The following is an 18191-nucleotide window of genomic DNA, read 5'->3' as shown; positions in this document are numbered from 1 at the left end:
ATGGACTTGAATTTCGTGCATATTATAACAAATCAGGACATACCACTGGGGGGAAAAAATATAAATACATATCAGAAGCGAAGTGGTAAAACGGTTTAAGTCGACTTTGACTAATGGCCGTTGTTCAGTAAATATCTCAGAATCTACGGGAGATAGCTAAATTTTTGTTAAGACCTTTTTTGTAGCACTTAGTTTGCTCTAGAAAAAAGGTTATTACGAAAATTTTGTTATCTCCTTTAGATTCGGAGATATTCTTCAAAAACTCACCTAAGAGATAAGTCGACTGAAACCGTTTTACCTCTTCACTACTGATATAAAAAATCAATATTTTAGAAGTCCGTCTACAATTTTTTTGTGCATATTTCAGCTGTGTGTAACCCAAATTTCAGCTCATTAACATTTCAAAAAAAAGTCAAAAGTGTCCGTTTTACCCCAGCCTCCCCTAATCTTCGCGAAGCTTCACGATTTACGGTAAAAGGTAACTTCGGCTAATTTTTTACATTTTTTACCTGTATTACGAAAATTACAGGTTTTTTACACTGTCATGTAAAAACCTGCGCTTATCGACAGATGCCCAACTCTAGTCATGTCGTCTTTAGTCGACTTTCGAACATCAGTTATTGGATATTACTGGGCTAAATGACGCACTTATTTATAAGTTGTCCTCCGGCTCATCCGAATGCCGCCAAAATAACGCCATCTTTCGGACGCCATTGGGAAGACCTGCACTAGGAGGGGTTGCAGTGGTTGCAATCATGGCGACGTTGATTGACAACTACGAGCAACAATACGCGGTTCTAACTGCGGACATCACAGCGAAAATCAGTAGGATAGCGGCGTTGACTGGGGGTGAGTACTGGAATTCGTTCTCAAATGACACGGAATAATAATTGCCGTCATCTCCGGGGGTATTTCGGGTTTTTGGGGTGTGCTACCTAGCGGTATCTTCCCATAACAGTAATCGATAAACATGTGACGTCACGATTTTTGCAGGTGAAAAACGCGCGTTCAGTCAGGATGTCGATCGACAGCTCGAGGAAGCGCAGGAGTTGGTGAGGAGTTTTTTTGAAGATTTTTTTGTCAATATATAGTGCATCTCTGCCTTATCGACTCGAAATAAAAATCTGTATTTAAATTTAAATTTTTATTAACTTTATTTGGTAGGTATTACTTAAATTGAGCGACCACGTCAGATATAAATTATAAATAGTTATATTGTTTGTTGGTTTTCTCCGTTTCACCGTGTACCTTTCGGTTTTTACGGTTTCTCAATCCTTCATCTCTATTACAAATTACATTACAAATTTTTTCAAATTTTTATCAATAACACTATCCGACAAAAAATGAGCTTTTTCGAGGTCAGACATGAAATATAGATGAAATTAAAGATTTTTTCATACCGATTCCCATGGTGTTTGCCAAATTCCTCTATCACGTCAAGTTCCCGAGAAAATAAATAAATAAAGTCGAAAATTGACTCAAAAGAGCATCGGGAGGAAAAAAATTGTAGAATGAAAATAAAGTTCATTCAATCCGAAAAAATGATACGGAAACAAAAAACATTGGTCCATCAGACGGAAGAAAGTTTCCTCCAATTACGGAAGTAATTTCATCAGAAAAAATTCACAAAATATCAGATATTTATGATGTTTTGAGAGGAATGACGATGTACCTGAAATTGTCTATAGAACTCTCTAACCCAGTTAAAATGAACGTTGATATCTTCTATGACACGATAACCCCTTTCGAACATGAATCTTAACTTGAAGACATTTCGTTTAGTAAAGCTATTCGACAACTGCGTCATAAGAATTGATGATATGGGCACACGCGTGAATTCGTATGAAATCCGCCGCAGTAGTTTTTCTCCGAAAAGCGGCATCAAATCCAATTTTGGTGGGAAAAAATAATGGAATTTCGAATTTCAATCAAGCCCCAACTTTCAGGAAATTCATGAGCAGCTGGTGAACGAGGAATCCCCAGTTGACTTGCATTGTCAATCAAAACGTGAATATTAAGTACGATTTTCCACCAAATTACCCCGTATTTATTTCTCAGGAAAATACTGAAATCCCTATGGAGTTCAAATTTTTAGACAGAAAAAAGTAATTGTTAACATCAACACACTCAGAAATTTTATAAAAAACCTAATGAATTTAGTAGATAACTCTATTGAGTTTCAGTTGAACTTTTTATTAGTTTTTGGCCGATTCTACTCATTTTTTCTATAAGATATGTTCTATTCAACAATACAGTAGAAACAAAAAACTGATAGAATTGTACAGCGAATTCGCTAGGTCTTTCTAGAAATTTTTTTTATACGTGTCGGGCGGCAGATTTCAACGAATTCACGCGTGTGCCCATGTCATCAATTCTTTTGACGCAGTTGTCGATTAGCTTTACTGAACGAAATGTCTCCAAGTTAAGATTCATGTTCGAAAGGGGTTATCGTGCCATAGAAGATATCAACGTTCATTTTAGCTGGGTTAGAGAGTTCTATGAACAACTTCAGGTACAGCGTCATTCCTATCAAAACATCATAAATATCTGATATTTTATGAATTTTTTCTGATGAAATTACTTCCGTAATTGGAGGAAAATTTCTTCCATCTGATGGATCAATGTTTTTGTTTCCGTATAATTTGTTTTCGGATCGAATGAACTTTATTTTCATTCTACAATTTTTGTCCTCCGGATGCTCTTTTGAGTCAATTTTCGACTTTATTTTTTTTTCTCAGGAACTTGACATGATAGAGGAATTTGGCAAGCACCATTGAAATCGGTGTGAAAAAATCTTTAATTTCATCTATATTTGATGTCTGACCTCGAAAAAGTTCATTTTTTGTCGGACAGTGTAATTTTCTTGTATTTGTAAAAGTGATATTGATGAAATGTTATACTGCAATGTCAATTCTATCATCAACATCGACACATTTTTAAACTAGAGAAAAAATAGTTGGAGAAAAATCCAAAAAAATTTGTACTTCATTAAGATAGTATGGACTTAAATTTCGTCCATATTATAACAAATTAGGGCATACCACTGGGGAGAAAAAAATATAAATACATATAAAAAACAATATTTTTAAAATCCGTCTATAATTTTTCTTTCTGCATATTTCAACTGTGTGTAATCCAAATTTCAGCTCAATTGGTCGAAAATGGAGGCATGAGGACGTTTTTATCGATTTTGACCCGTTTCGACCTTTTAGAACCTTCCGAAAGCCTCCGAGTTCGATTTTTTCTCACTTTTTTTTCACCTACAACACATATTATAAACTTTTACAATCGTCTCTATAATACCCAGTGTGACGTGAGAGGTTTTCTACCTCCCTTAATTGAGTCACCAGTCGACTCAAAAACTTTTGCTCAACTAGCTACGGTCAGAGCTCACGCGGATTTCTCTCAAGATCTAACGTGACGCGACTAGGATAGGATTTGATTAGGTATTCTTCGTATAAAACAATCGAGCACCACTGTTACATTAATAATTGACAGTATATTGAATAGATAGGTAAAGTATAAAATCAACTGTTAAATGGGTTCGGTTTCGACGCGGATCTACTATAGATTTTTGGCTAGGAGAGGACGTCCGTCCATCTTCAACTCCTGCCGTACTCTGCACTATTCCAGAGCTTCAAAGTCGTTGCTGGCCGAAAATGCTAAATAAGTGTTCTCACGGTTTTTCTAACTAACACGGCCATATGTCCATCACTGACAATGGCTAAGACAATCAAACAGCTCCATTCTGAGAAGCTGGACTCAGGTGTCACCGTGAGACTGCTTATTGAGCATTTGGGACTTTTTCTATCTAGAAAATATTAATTGAATAAAATCGACGTGTGAATATCTCCACACGTCACACCCAGAAACTTTCAAATTTCCCCGCGGTCTCCCCTTAATTGATAATTCATTGTCGAAAGTTGAAGATGTCAAACGCCTTAAAATCGCTGATGAACAATCGGAGGATGGCTCCAGCCAACCAAACCCAATCTTTAGGAGCGTCTTATGCAATGGATGATGGCGTCCGCCCCCTCTCTCTTAGATTCGACCAATGCAGCGCCACCCAGCATTACTCATGCGACTTTGTGACGTCATGACCGACCTAATACGTTTCAAAAACGTCTAATTTCCAATCAATTATTGCAAAATGTCCGGGCAATATTTCTTCATAATCCTTTTCGTTCAGCTATCTATGGGTTATCTTTAAATGTGGGAATTGAACACCCCCTGTGCGCGTTTTCACCGCAAAATGGGGGACATTTTAAATGGCGTCTTTTCAGTTGGAGCAGATGGAGTTGGAGGTGCGGGGAACCTCCGGAAACCAGAGAGAACGACTCAAGAGCAGAGTGGAGAGCCATCGAGCCGAGTTGAAAAGGCTCTCGCAGGAGTTTCAAACAGCGAAGAAGCCGAAGGAGGACGCCATCGATATGGGTCTCGACGACAATTGGGACAGTGGAGTGACTGAAGATCAAAGGAAGAGGCTCCTGGATACTTCAGAGAGGATAGACAGAACTGGAAGAACTCTGCAGAATGGGTACAGAATGGTTCTGGAGACTGAAGAAATTGGATCTCAGGTGCGTTGGTTTCATTTTTCATGATTTTTGGCAATTTTGAATTTTTCTCAAATTTCCCTGAAAGTGAATTTTCGATTCTTCAAATATGATGTTTCAAATTCACTAAAATGTGCATGAAAAAAGTTTTTCTCATATCATTTTATCGAAGGCTGAGGATAATATAGATGGCACTATTATTTAGTTTGATTTATACAAAAATTTCCACCGAAAATCAGACACAATTGAACAGCACAATATGAAATCAAACAAGATGTCATCTATTAAAAAATAGATGAAACATTGTTGGTCAGCAATCTATTTCGCCAATTAAAAAATATAAAAATTATATAAAATATATGTTTTATATATTTTTTTTATGTATTCTTTATAAATTTGACAAATATATGGAATTGGCCCATATTATATATATTGTTTAATATATTTTTTGCATCATTTTAAAAAAGTTTTCTCACTTCTAAACATTATAAAAACGAATTTTAACTCCCATTCAATGAAGAAATGAATACTTTCCATAGTTTTTTCGACCGTACCTTTCATTCAAATAAATAATAAATGAATACATAATGATAAAAAATAATATGTATAAATCATGTGCAAAATTATGTCCATAATTTTTTATAATAAAAAAATCCAATTGTTTTTTATTCAAATTCTTTAACTTTATCGTTCTCAACTCTAACACTTCTTGACTAGATCCTAATTCGATGATTCCCTCAGGTGCTGAAGGATCTTCATGACCAGAGGGAGACGATCCAAAGGAGCCGCGGAAGGGTAAGTAAATTTCCCGATCCCATCGAGTATTATTCCTGCATCAGAAAAGATGCAAAAAGAAAACATCCTAAAATTTCAGTTGAGAGAAACAGACGCAGAACTGGGTCGAGGCTCTCGCCTCCTCTCAACCATGATCTTTCGATCAATCCAACAAAGACTAATCCTAGCAGCTGTCGTAGTTGTTCTCGCAATAGTCGGCTGTATCGTGATATACTACAGCTTCACATCTCGAAGTTAAGGTACATGTGATGAATTAATTAACCAATTGATTAATTAAAACCTCCAGGAACTTTGGAGAGGGGCCATGAACCCCTAGCTACCAGAAGCGCCTGTCCGAAGTGGCCTAACGCAATTTCTAATCAGTTAATCATCATCAAACGAAGAGAGCAGTATTTATTTATTATGGTTGTTGATGTTGTGATTGATGTAAAGATTATGTTTATGCTAATGCATTCCACTGTGTTTTGAGAGGTGACTGATAGATATGAAACTGTAAATGATTTAAAATTAATTGTAAATAAAGAAATTAATATTCAGGGGAAATAAGGAGAGTCGAAGCGGTCTAACAATAATTCATTTTTATTTTATACTCAAATCTTCTTTTATGTGATTTCGGGGAATGAAAACATGAGTTTCATCACTCAATCTTTTCATTCCGCAATAAATTCACTCTTAAATAGCTTAAAATCCGTGTAATTCCTCTTTTTCTCATCTTCTTTCTTCATCTACCAGTGAATTCACATGTACGTGTAAAGTGAAAATCATTATAATTATAATTACCATAATAAAATAGAGCGTAGGCTTTCGCGTGGCAGATGAACAATCGTGAAATCAAAAGTCATCGTTAAAGCATACTCTTCTTCATACTTTTCACTTGCTTCATCTTTGGTTCATAACAAACATTTGAAAATAGCAAAAATGTGCTGATGGCGTTGCTGCTGATAAACACGATTTTTAAAATCTAATTATGGTCGCAATTAGCATTCAGTTCAAATTCTGGTAGAGGTCCTCGATTTGGGGTTTGAAGTAGGCTTTGAGTTGTGGCCGTTTAGTCTTTAGTGTTGGGGTCAGCAGACCATTTTGTACGGAGAATGGATCCGGATGGAGATAAATGTCTTTTACCTGGTTAAAGACAATTTAGTTTGAATTCAAGTCAGTAATTCTGGGGATATGATGACAATAGATTGTCATGGGGCTAGGCAGGACAAGACAAGAATAATTTATTTATACGCTAGCTGCGTGATTGATGAAGGACACTAGTAAGGGGTTCCCTAACTTTTGATCCTTGGACAAAATTTCGGCGACAATTTATCCACTGACAATTTTCCCATCGATAATTCTTTCCACATCATTTATTCCCGACGTGTAAAATATCCACCGGCTAATTTTCCGGAGGTGTCATTCAAATTTCATCTTCGTCTGAAGGATTATCAAGTGCAAAAAGGAAAAGAAGTAACTCGGAATTCACAGATAACATTTCATAGCTTGTGCGTAAAGTGAAATTTTTTAGCGCAAATTCCTGCGTTCTACGAATCGTGGTGAAAAATAGGATTCGATATTCGTGGGAAAAGTATTCATTAACCCTGGGGAGGGTAGCGCTCGCCGAAAGGCGAATCAAAATATGCTATTTAATTCGCAACTTTCAATTCGATAACTCACATTTTACGTACAATTACAATGCTTCCGCCACTCCAGCAAACGAATTCCCCTCGATTCATAGAAACACGCTATTTCCATTAATTAATAATTATACATTATAACCATTCAGTGACATTGAGATAATACATAATTACAAATAATACTGAGTTAATATCGAATTAAAAGCAAATTTAATGATACTGAATTTGCATAATATCTATTGAATTAACCGTTCACGTACGGCGCCCATATAATGCGGCTTGTTCCAACGGCCGGGAGACTTACGGCGCGTCAACTCTGTTATTCAATGAACGATGAGTTGAAAACAGTCGAACGAAAAAAATTCAAATAAAATGCATTGGCTGTATTGAACTTTGAAATAAACTCCTAGAGAATTTCCTAATTTTTGACATGAATTTCAATGTTTGCCGACAATTGGTTGCCGAGCTCTTTGAACATGCTAAATTTATTTATAACAAACAAATTATTCAACAAATCGAAATTTAACTTCTGCCATTCGATAGAAGGATCATTGAAGGATTTTCAGTAAAAATTTCAAAATTTTTGGGAGAAATTTTATCGATAAACGAGATAATTTAATATCATTGAATCGGTTGGATGTAAAATTTTGATCTACAACTTTTGTTCATACAAAAAAATATTATAAATGCTTTTAAAAAAAATAGAATAAAATAGTTCACTGCAGAGACAATTCCATTGACTTTCCAAATATCTTTTCCAAATGTCAATATGTCTCTTAGAATTCGAGAAAATAATTTTTTACTGTTGACGGAAAGGGTCGATACCATGCATGGACCCCGCCGATAAGACAAGTTTATAGGTTACAATATAAAACACCTTCCTGGGGCCATAATGGGGTCATAAATTGCATCTCGAATTGAAAGAATTTAATCAAAAACAATTTCCTCATTTGCCTACGTTTCGAGTGCTAAATGGACTCCTCATCGGGGCAATCTTTATTCCATCTATAAATCAAATTATAAAATCACAATCATATTTCTGTTTCGACTATTAGTATGTAGTCTACATTACATACATACTAATAGTAGGAACAGAAATATGATTGTGATTTTATAATTTGATTTATAGATGGAATAAAGATTGCCCCGATGAGGAGTGCATTTAGCACTCGAAACGTAGGCAAATGAGGGAATTGTTTTTGATTAAATTCTTTCAATTCGAGATGCAATTTATGACCGCATTATAGCCCCAGGAAGGTGTTTTATATTGTAATAATTGAAGCGGTTGAATAATACAACGTGAAAGTTTATAGGTTGATGCATGGTATCGACGCCGTACGTGAGGGGTTAAGTAAATATTATGCGAATCAATTCGAATTCCCTTTGAATTGCATTCCCTCGCTAGTGACTGTTTACCATCCGAAATTGTAAACACATGGAATATCGGCTGATTTTTTGACGTTAATAATTTTTTTTTTATCGTTATTTTACATCGCTTCGACCCGGTTAGGATATACTGCGATGATGATCAAGACTTTAAATGGTTAGATCGCACCATTCTACCCGGCCGGGATTTGAACTCGGAACCTTTCGCATGTGAGGCAACGAACAATGTACCGAGGATAAATTATCGGCAGATCAGATGTCAATAATACAACTGTCGCTGGAAAAATTGTCTTCAGTTTTCTTTTCATTGGGAATTTGGCGCGGAAATTTTGCCCGCGGATCAAAAAGCGTGTTACCGGTGAGCAGGTTGATGGAATGATGAGCCCAGACGTAAATTTAGTTTGTGTTTCCATAAACATAGTGGCGTATTTGGGACTCGGTTTATGGTGAGAACGAAATGTTTATGATAGGAAAGTTTTGAAGATTAGGTTTTATTTTTCTGTGTGAGCGAGTGATTTCAGTGATTCGGGTAATCTCAGGTAAATGTTGGTTGGTAATTTTGTGTTTTGTGTGAATAAATATTTTAGGTAGAGACAGTCAACACATTGAAAAAAACTTTCAATCACTCGTTTTTTGTGCCTACAATTTGACATTAGCTGGTAGACAGCTAGCGTATTGTCTTGTCTTACATTTTCTGGATCTCAATGCATTTCTACCAATGATGAAAATATAAAAAAATTGATCGATTATAATCGAAGGCATGAGGAAGTTCATTGAAAGATGGTGAGAATCTTCTGATAAAATTACCTGCTCGAAGGACCTGAGGCCAGCCTCTTTTCCCCATGAAATCATATCGTCGTGAATCAATCTTTTAACTTCAGGATTTGCACAGAGAACACTCAGTGTTCCCGGTATACTATTCTCAAGTGCCCAACACTTGATAACATCCACATCGGGCACGACAATTGCCACAACGCAGGACTTTAGCGATTCACCGTGAACAAATACTTGGTGAACGTATTGACTTCTTATATAAATATTTTCAATTTTCTCCGGTACGATGTATTCACCTTGTGAAAGCTTGAAGATATGTTTCTTTCGGTCGATTATTTTTAGACAACCGTTCTGAAAGAATATAAAGTCATGAGCAAATAAAATCTCAGAGTCGCTGACAAATCTCATCATTTTTTTATAAATCTTTTCTCTTTTAAAAAAGTTGAAATTTTTTCTCTAAAAATTTGTCACAAAAATGAAATTCCGATTTTGCGTGATCACTCACTGATAACCACATGCCAATATCCCCAGTATGATGCCAGCCCTGTTCATCAACAACTTCAGCAGTCTTCTCTGGATTCCTGTAGTAACCAACGAAAACATTGGTACCCTTGACGCATACCTCGCCTTGATTATTGGCCGCGTAGTACTCCATCTCAGGTACATCCACAAGTTTTACACAACAACAGGCGACGGGTGGACCCACGTGTTCTGGCACATAATCCCCCTGTACAAGAATATACATTATCAAGTTTATTATTAAAACACTCGAGACGTTTTTGCGTAATGACTGTGACGACTTTACGTGTCGTGACGAAATTCTTTGATGTCACGGGATTCGGAAGTCGTCACATGTCTGAGAGACCCTCGGCATTGATCTTAAGGGGAGTTCACGTGGCTGAATGATTAGACAAAATTCTCTTTTATTTATTTTTAGATAGTAGTATGAACACATCAGTCACGAGATATTTCGAATAAAATTCTTTCCGCTGTGCATCAGGCGGGATTTGAATTCACAACCTTCAGATTACCATAAACCACTCGTTTCACACGAATCGTGATTTGATTTTTTTCTTCATCAATGGAGGATTGTTTCAGCCTCTGCCAGGGCTTCGCATGTGTAAAAATTTAATAGAAAAACCAGCGATGCCGCGAGACGAGACAAGACGAGAAGATGCCGTTCGTCTCGTTGTCAGGAAACCATTCTCTCGTCTCGTCTCGTCTCGCCTTATCTCGTCTCTATAATTCAATTTGTACGAAAAAAAAATATACAGATNTTCAATTTTCTCCGGTACGATGTATTCACCTTGTGAAAGCTTGAAGATATGTTTCTTTCGGTCGATTATTTTTAGACAACCGTTCTGAAAGAATATAAAGTCATGAGCAAATAAAATCTCAGAGTCGCTGACAAATCTCATCATTTTTTTATAAATCTTTTCTCTTTTAAAAAAGTTGAAATTTTTTCTCTAAAAATTTGTCACAAAAATGAAATTCCGATTTTGCGTGATCACTCACTGATAACCACATGCCAATATCCCCAGTATGATGCCAGCCCTGTTCATCAACAACTTCAGCAGTCTTCTCTGGATTCCTGTAGTAACCAACGAAAACATTGGTACCCTTGACGCATACCTCGCCTTGATTATTGGCCGCGTAGTACTCCATCTCAGGTACATCCACAAGTTTTACACAACAACAGGCGACGGGTGGACCCACGTGTTCTGGCACATAATCCCCCTGTACAAGAATATACATTATCAAGTTTATTATTAAAACACTCGAGACGTTTTTGCGTAATGACTGTGACGACTTTACGTGTCGTGACGAAATTCTTTGATGTCACGGGATTCGGAAGTCGTCACATGTCTGAGAGACCCTCGGCATTGATCTTAAGGGGAGTTCACGTGGCTGAATGATTAGACAAAATTCTCTTTTATTTATTTTTAGATAGTAGTATGAACACATCAGTCACGAGATATTTCGAATAAAATTCTTTCCGCTGTGCATCAGGCGGGATTTGAATTCACAACCTTCAGATTACCATAAACCACTCGTTTCACACGAATCGTGATTTGATTTTTTTCTTCATCAATGGAGGATTGTTTCAGCCTCTGCCAGGGCTTCGCATGTGTAAAAATTTAATAGAAAAACCAGCGATGCCGCGAGACGAGACAAGACGAGAAGATGCCGTTCGTCTCGTTGTCAGGAAACCATTCTCTCGTCTCGTCTCGTCTCGCCTTATCTCGTCTCTATAATTCAATTTGTACGAAAAAAAAATATACAGATGGGAAGAGAGGGGGAGGCTCTCTCGACTCTCGTCTCGCCTCTCGTTTCTCTCGTTCTCAAGCGGCTTTTCTCGTCGCGTCTTGTTATGTCTCTCGTCTCGTTTGTCTCATTTCTCTCGTGTCTCGCGGCATCACTAAGAAAAACCTAGTGAATTGAATAGAAAATTCTATTGGATTTCCAATGGAAAATGTCCAATGGAGACTTTTACAGAAAAAAATCAGTGGAATTTAATCTTTCTATACGACTTTTTCTATTGAGACATTTTCTATAAAAATTTCTTTTTTTTCTCGCTAGCCTTTTCTGAGAATTTTTTGTGTATATACCCCCGCGGTTTTTTTTCTAAAATTATTTCTCAATCATTTCTCTGTCTATTTTCTCAGACAGCCATCGAATGTGAATTGAATCCAAACTATTCGACGAACATCTGTATAAATCGCGTAAACATTATCCAACCGCTTCTACACCGCAGACTAGCTGAGTGTAAAAGTAAACATGGCGGGAGAATGAAGAGAAAGGGAACTGAGAAAGAAGTGAGAAAGACGCTCAGTTTATTTGTGGACGCGTTTATTGACCGCGTGAATAACGCAAGGGGCTATAACTTGAAGTATCCATCGAATAGCCACTGTATTCTGGGTTCACGAAACTACCTCGAATGAATTATGATTCCCGTATTCATGAAGGGCGTAATGGGTGGGCATTCAATATGGCGTCATGGTTGGGGGGTCTCTCAGATGTTGACGTTCTACACTGATTTAGAATCTAGCTGGGGTTAATCTGGATGTCGTTTGAGGTAAGTTCATTCACTCGGTCATCACGAGACAAGTCGGATGACTAAAAACACGCGCCCGTGACAAATGACGAGGCCACCAAGTCTCGAGGTGAGGGTGTCACATTGGGTGAGTTTTTTTTAGTTCATCTTCGGGGAAAGGACATCTGTTTAGATCGATTTCGTGATGTATTGAACTGACTCGTGAGTCATTATTTAGTGAATTAGCGATAATGTGGACGTAACCCCGAAATTTTTTTGGAAATGAATCCATTATTTCGCCAATATCTCTCAAACCAATGGGTTTACGAAAAAAAGTGATAAGAACTTTTTTGTAGCCCATAAAATTCTCCATAAAAAAGTCCTGTTGTGATTTTTTCTCAATTCAAAAACTGATTGAATTCAGATGACTTACTTGAATGGTCAAGGTAATCGGTGCACAGCACTCAGTCTGTCCATATCCCTCAACAACTAGGCACCCCAATGCACACCTAGTGAAGGTGAGGACATTTCCAGCAAGTGGCGCTGATCCCACCACCATCAGCCTCACTCTTCCACCCATAGACTCCTGAATCTTCTTAAATACTAATTTGTCCCATAAACTATTGTTCCGTATGATACACTTTTTGATTTCCGATTCCTTGGATCTCATGCCCATGTTGAAGAGCATTCGCTTTAGGAATGAACTTTGCAGCTCGGCCTGCACCTGTTACATGGAAATAAAAAGGAAATCAGTGGTGAGAGGAATTCGCTGGTTAATTCTGACTCGAATGTGATCCTCCTATGACCTCCGGGCAGATTTTCTCCTGCGATAAAGTGTTTATTTAGAGACGTTACTTCCTAAATACTTCCGGAATTCAGTTTTTTTCTGAGTTATTCTGGTACTCATCATTTGGCAGCCGAAATGTCCTATTGCGCAGCATCGACAATGGCCTTCACGGCGGCTAGCGATTTGGCAGGAGTTGTCATCAGAGTGAAATAGCTTCAGTGAAATTTCAGTTGGAAAACTCAGCATTACGCTTCGTCGTGAAGGATAATATTTGAAAGCACACAGCCGTACAAATTCCACACTTGCTCCATCAACAACACCAAAAAACGAACGTCCATCTTACCTTGTCATACAGCCGATTCAGTAGCCTCGGAACAGCAGGCATTACCGTAGGTCTGAGTGCCTTCATGTCTTCGGGAAGTGTCTTAATGTCCCCGCTGTAGAACCCCACAGATCCCCCCACAATATACATTCCATTCTCACAACACCTCTCCAACATGTGGGCAAGTGGTAGGAAACTGATCATCACGTCGTTCGCCGAAGGTCTGTGATCACCCAACTGCAGGAGAACAGCGCAAACCCCTGCCATGACATTCTGATGGGTCAGCATGACACCCTTGGGATTCCCCGTTGTTCCCGATGTGTAACATACTGTACACAGATCCGTCGCTTTCGGCGGAATCTCAGGCTGATTTCTCTGTGCTCCAAGCCGCTCAACATCTTCGAACCTCATGAGCTCAACTCCTCGGTTCTTTGCTCTTTGATTTGTTGCTGGTCGGGTCTCCTTCATCACGATTAACTTTCTCAAGCATCTGAAGGACAAGATGAAGTTGTTGGATTGGAAATTTGAAAGGATTCGAAAAGAAAAGGTGATGGCTTCTATCGTGATGAGGATGGATAGGACGTACCTTGGTGCTTTGTCTAACAATAAATTACACTTTTTGTCATCTTCACAAACAACGAGGCTTATTTCAGCCTGATTGATGATGTAGGCACAAGCGTCAGGTCCAAGAGTATCGTAGAGGGGCACCACCACTAGGGAATAGGTGTAGCAGGCCTGCTCAGTTAGCACCCATTCCGGACAATTTTGACTGTATAGACCGATCAGTGTTTGGGGGCCAAGGGAGAGGCCGCAGGATACCAATCCTGATCCGAAATTCTTGGCTCTGAGGAGGGTCTCGTTGTAGTTCATCCATTGGTAAGGCTTGCTTAGGCTGTCCCTCCAGCCGAGACAGGGGCCATTGTCTGCAGGATAATTTATAGTTCTACAGAGTGTCTCAAATTAAAAGTTAAAACTGGTTCACATTCTGCGTTAATTGGTAGTCTCTGCGATTTCATTATTCAAAAATGGCCGAATTTGAATGAAATTATGGTCGTTGAATTTGTCTTCAAAAAAGTTACAACTTTTGTAGGAGTGAAAAATTGAGTTTCCTACGACGATTTCGACAACGATTTACGCAGGATCAAGGCGTTCATTGATATTTAAAAAATCTGATCAATTTTTGATCAGAGTAGCTCTTGCCAAGATATTTGACTGTGACTTTTAATTTGGGACACTCTTTATATTATTGATAAAATTAGCACATTGTCTTGAAAACAATTAGGTTGAGAGGAAAAACCTGAAAAACAATCATCCGTGTCATTCAGACTGATGAAGATAAGAAATTAATCCGGCTAATTCATAGTTCATTTTTTTTTATTTATATCAATCTCCGTTTAGAATTTATTTCCGATTTTAATTTCCAATATTTGAGTTATATTTATGATTTTTTAAATCTAAAAAAAAATGCTATTTATGAATATAACCTTGGAGAACCTCCTGTCTATTGGTGGGTGTAAAGCCCCAACAACAGTCTTCAAAATAACTTTCATTGAAATTTATAAAAAATCCTGCATGAAGAAAGCGTAAAAATGAAGTAGAAAAAAAAATTAATCCGCAACCGCAAGACTATAATGACCTCGTTCTCCCCCAACTAAGACACCCAACCCCCGGAAGTAAGAGGTACAAAACTGTCAGGGTCGTGAAAACACATGCCAACATTCGTTCAAGCATCATTAATACGTCCATCGTCTGTTATTTTAATGGATGTATGAATTTCAAATAAACACGACTGCAGTAGTTGACACTCATTCAAATTTTTGGTCAATTAGTTGCAGATAAATATCATTGTCCGCCATTACGAAGAAATGGTGATCAATTTTTCGACGTTTTTGCCAATAACAGTGACCAATCATGATGAATAATCAATATTATCGATGATATAATGCCATAATTGCTCATAGATTACGTAATATTATTTTGGAATTTTTTGTTTTCTTTGGAGCACAACTCTTTAGGCACGTGTAACCGCAGCTGTCCCATTATAAATTCCTCAGACATCGCTCGGTTAAGAATCAAAACACCACGAACCCGAGACTATTTTAACATCTTTCACAGCATCAACTACTAAGTCTAACTGTAACTCAAACTTCCTCTCCGAAGGTGTAAGTACAAAATGTTGCAGTTCCACTGCAAAATGTAGTGAGTGGTAAATCTTCGAGTCGGCGATGAGGTCAGTGAGCCCATGAATCATATCTGAATTATCTGACTGAATTAATTCGGGGGTAATTAATGCACTCACTTGATTCTTTGGCTCCTTTCCGGAAGGCGTCGTAGAGGGTTCTCACGTCCTCGTGAATGAAGCTTATGAATTTTCCCTCGCGACTGTTTTTGTAGAATTTCGACACTCGGATGTACTCGGCGCCCTGCATAATGGAAAAACATTTTTTTACAAAATGGTTCATTGCATCGGGGTGATAATGACCCCAATCAATGCTCCGGGAAGTTTACCATCAAATTAGAAAAACACGACCTTTCTAGCTCTTTTAGTCCTCGAGATATCGCAGGAAACACTTTCTAGATTTGTGACATCATAAGTAACAAAGAAGAGATCGTCTTTTTTAATTTCGGGTGAATGTTCCTGGCTCTTTTACGACATCAAAATCATCCGTGTTTTATCCACAGAAAGCAAGATGATTTTTCAAAAAGCTATGAATTGATTGTTATCGAAAATGATAGACGTCAGCACGTGATAATGACAGTCAAATTCCTTCAGATCATCTTGGTAATTGAAATATTAAATATTAAAGGAACCCGATTTCGAGGCCATCTCACATTCAGACAAATTTGCGATTAACATCACTAGAAACTCTTGCACCTCCAAAAAATTTCTTCATTCTGAAACCTTTCCTGGCATCCACCCGATGCCACCTATTCCTCCCCGCCCCTCAAAACAATGCCACTTATTTTTCTCTCCCCCTCAGAATTCAATCCGCATTACCCATTTCATCATTCCACCATTATCCTATTTTACTCCTCTGACTGTTATGTAACGACTCGTCAATACCCAATTATAACTCCCGGAGTGCTGACATAGTTTGTATCGATTCAAGTTTGAAGAGAATAAGCGGACTAATGAAACTTGTTCATCTCCATTCCTCTGTTCTCCGAATAATGAAAAACAAAATTATTGACTGTTGGCAATTGTCGCGTTCAATCCATAACCCCTTATTCATTTTGATTTCCCACAAGCGAACTGAAATTACTGAGCAGCAATCGCTTCTGAAGATCAATTGTGCACTTCTTTTTGCGCCCCCCCCCCCCTAATGGATACGATAGCGACCATTATTCACCAATTAACCACCTTGATCGTATCGGACTGCTCCTTTAACTCGATGGGTGGGCGGATGTTCGGCTGAGCGCCCCCACAGCCCGGCATCTCGTCCCGAATGAGAAGACTTCTCAAAAAGTTCACAAATCTCCACCTTAACAAAAGACCACCAGAAGAATCCCCACTGAACAGTTCACCTCACAGAAAATCCTAAAACCTCAAATTTCCCTGATAAAAAAATTAATGAACACGTTAGATCTCGAGAACGGCTGTTCCGAATCCCAAAAATCTTCACGGAAAATGAAGTCCACGTGAAACCATAACGACTTTTCATCCACATGTACCAACCCGGTCAAAAAATTCCAAATACTGTTGGCTTGGCACGCGGCCGGATGCAAACTGAAGGGACCGTTGATGCTTTTCCTATTTGGCTACGCGATATCCCACCTTCATGCCTTTATTTACGGCACGTGTGTGTGTGTGAATAATTCTTGCCAGAAGAAGAAGGGAAGTGGAGAAACGATGAAACAACTCAACATTCACATACACCTTGGTTGACTTGGAAGATCTATTCGCATATCCAACACCAGCAGGCGAATTTAAATATAGGTGATGAGTTGAAGGGAGCATCTGAGGAGAGCCCCGGCTGATGGTCTCGTCTCTTGGAGTAATGCCAGTTGACATGCAGCTTGAGATAAACAGGAGATGCTAACAATGGGTTTTTCTTGATGCATTGAGCTGGTGATCAGTGGCGTCATTAAAGGATGGTTAGTTCTGAATGTTTAATGGTCATTTTTCGGACGAAAGGGAGTTGTCGAGCGCAACTACCGAATTTTGGAGGTTTGATGGGACATTTAAAGAAGACTGAGCTAAGAAAACAATCCAGGAAGTACTATATTCGATCAGGCTTGATTCAGCGTTGATGCCAGCACTTGATCAAGGCTTGCCTGAAATTAACCTGATTGTGGCTTTCTTTGGTTTCATCGAATCTCATGAAATAGGGAGGTCCTGTACCTGAGGATAATCGACCTGCTGCTTCCGATTTCGACTAGAACGACCATCTCCGGAAATTAAGGATACTTGAGTGACACATGTTGAACCGATAATTCTGCTGATTGCACAAATTCTGATAGGCCTACCATTTCTCATTGCACAAACAACTACAACTTTGAAGGCTACCCTCGCTCACCGGAAGTAGCCGTGACTGAGCGTCGAGGGGCATCANCTAATGGATCCGATAGCGACCATTATTCACCAATTAACCACCTTGATCGTATCGGACTGCTCCTTTAACTCGATGGGTGGGCGGATGTTCGGCTGAGCGCCCCCACAGCCCGGCATCTCGTCCCGAATGAGAAGACTTCTCAAAAAGTTCACAAATCTCCACCTTAACAAAAGACCACCAGAAGAATCCCCACTGAACAGTTCACCTCACAGAAAATCCTAAAACCTCAAATTTCCCTGATAAAAAAATTAATGAACACGTTAGATCTCGAGAACGGCTGTTCCGAATCCCAAAAATCTTCACGGAAAATGAAGTCCACGTGAAACCATAACGACTTTTCATCCACATGTACCAACCCGGTCAAAAAA

At 38.5% G+C, this 18191-nt stretch overlaps 2 protein-coding genes across 2 annotated transcripts; one reads left to right on the top strand and one right to left on the bottom strand.

Annotated features, from left to right (window-relative positions):
- Positions 1-345: 345 nt before the first annotated feature.
- LOC107037080 (vesicle transport through interaction with t-SNAREs homolog 1A) lies at positions 346-5880 on the top strand. The gene is made up of 6 exons (XM_015255411.1): positions 346-478; positions 571-849; positions 994-1052; positions 4284-4577; positions 5295-5348; positions 5428-5880. Exons 2-6 carry the CDS (start codon positions 756-758, stop codon positions 5584-5586), a joined length of 660 nt encoding a protein of 219 aa, XP_015110897.1. The 5' UTR covers positions 346-478; positions 571-755; the 3' UTR covers positions 5587-5880.
- Positions 5881-5909: 29 nt separating this feature from the next.
- On the bottom strand, positions 5910-17003 carry LOC107037078 (long-chain-fatty-acid--CoA ligase 1). Its single transcript, XM_015255409.1, has 8 exons — positions 16632-17003; positions 15570-15693; positions 13857-14193; positions 13292-13760; positions 12595-12885; positions 10643-10864; positions 9161-9478; positions 5910-6470 (listed from the first exon to the last, which is right to left on the bottom strand). The coding sequence occupies exons 1-8, from the start codon at positions 16704-16706 to the stop codon at positions 6333-6335; spliced, it is 1974 nt and encodes a 657-aa protein (XP_015110895.1). The 5' UTR covers positions 16707-17003; the 3' UTR covers positions 5910-6332.
- Between the last annotated feature and the right edge of the window lie 1188 nt (positions 17004-18191).

The sequence above is a fragment of the Diachasma alloeum genome, unplaced genomic scaffold, assembly GCF_001412515.2.
Source record: "Diachasma alloeum isolate Michigan unplaced genomic scaffold, Dall2.0 Dall_scaffold_00213, whole genome shotgun sequence".
In the NCBI taxonomy this organism is placed as follows: Eukaryota; Metazoa; Arthropoda; class Insecta; order Hymenoptera; family Braconidae; genus Diachasma; species Diachasma alloeum.
This window is presented reverse-complemented; position numbering and strand designations above follow the sequence as displayed.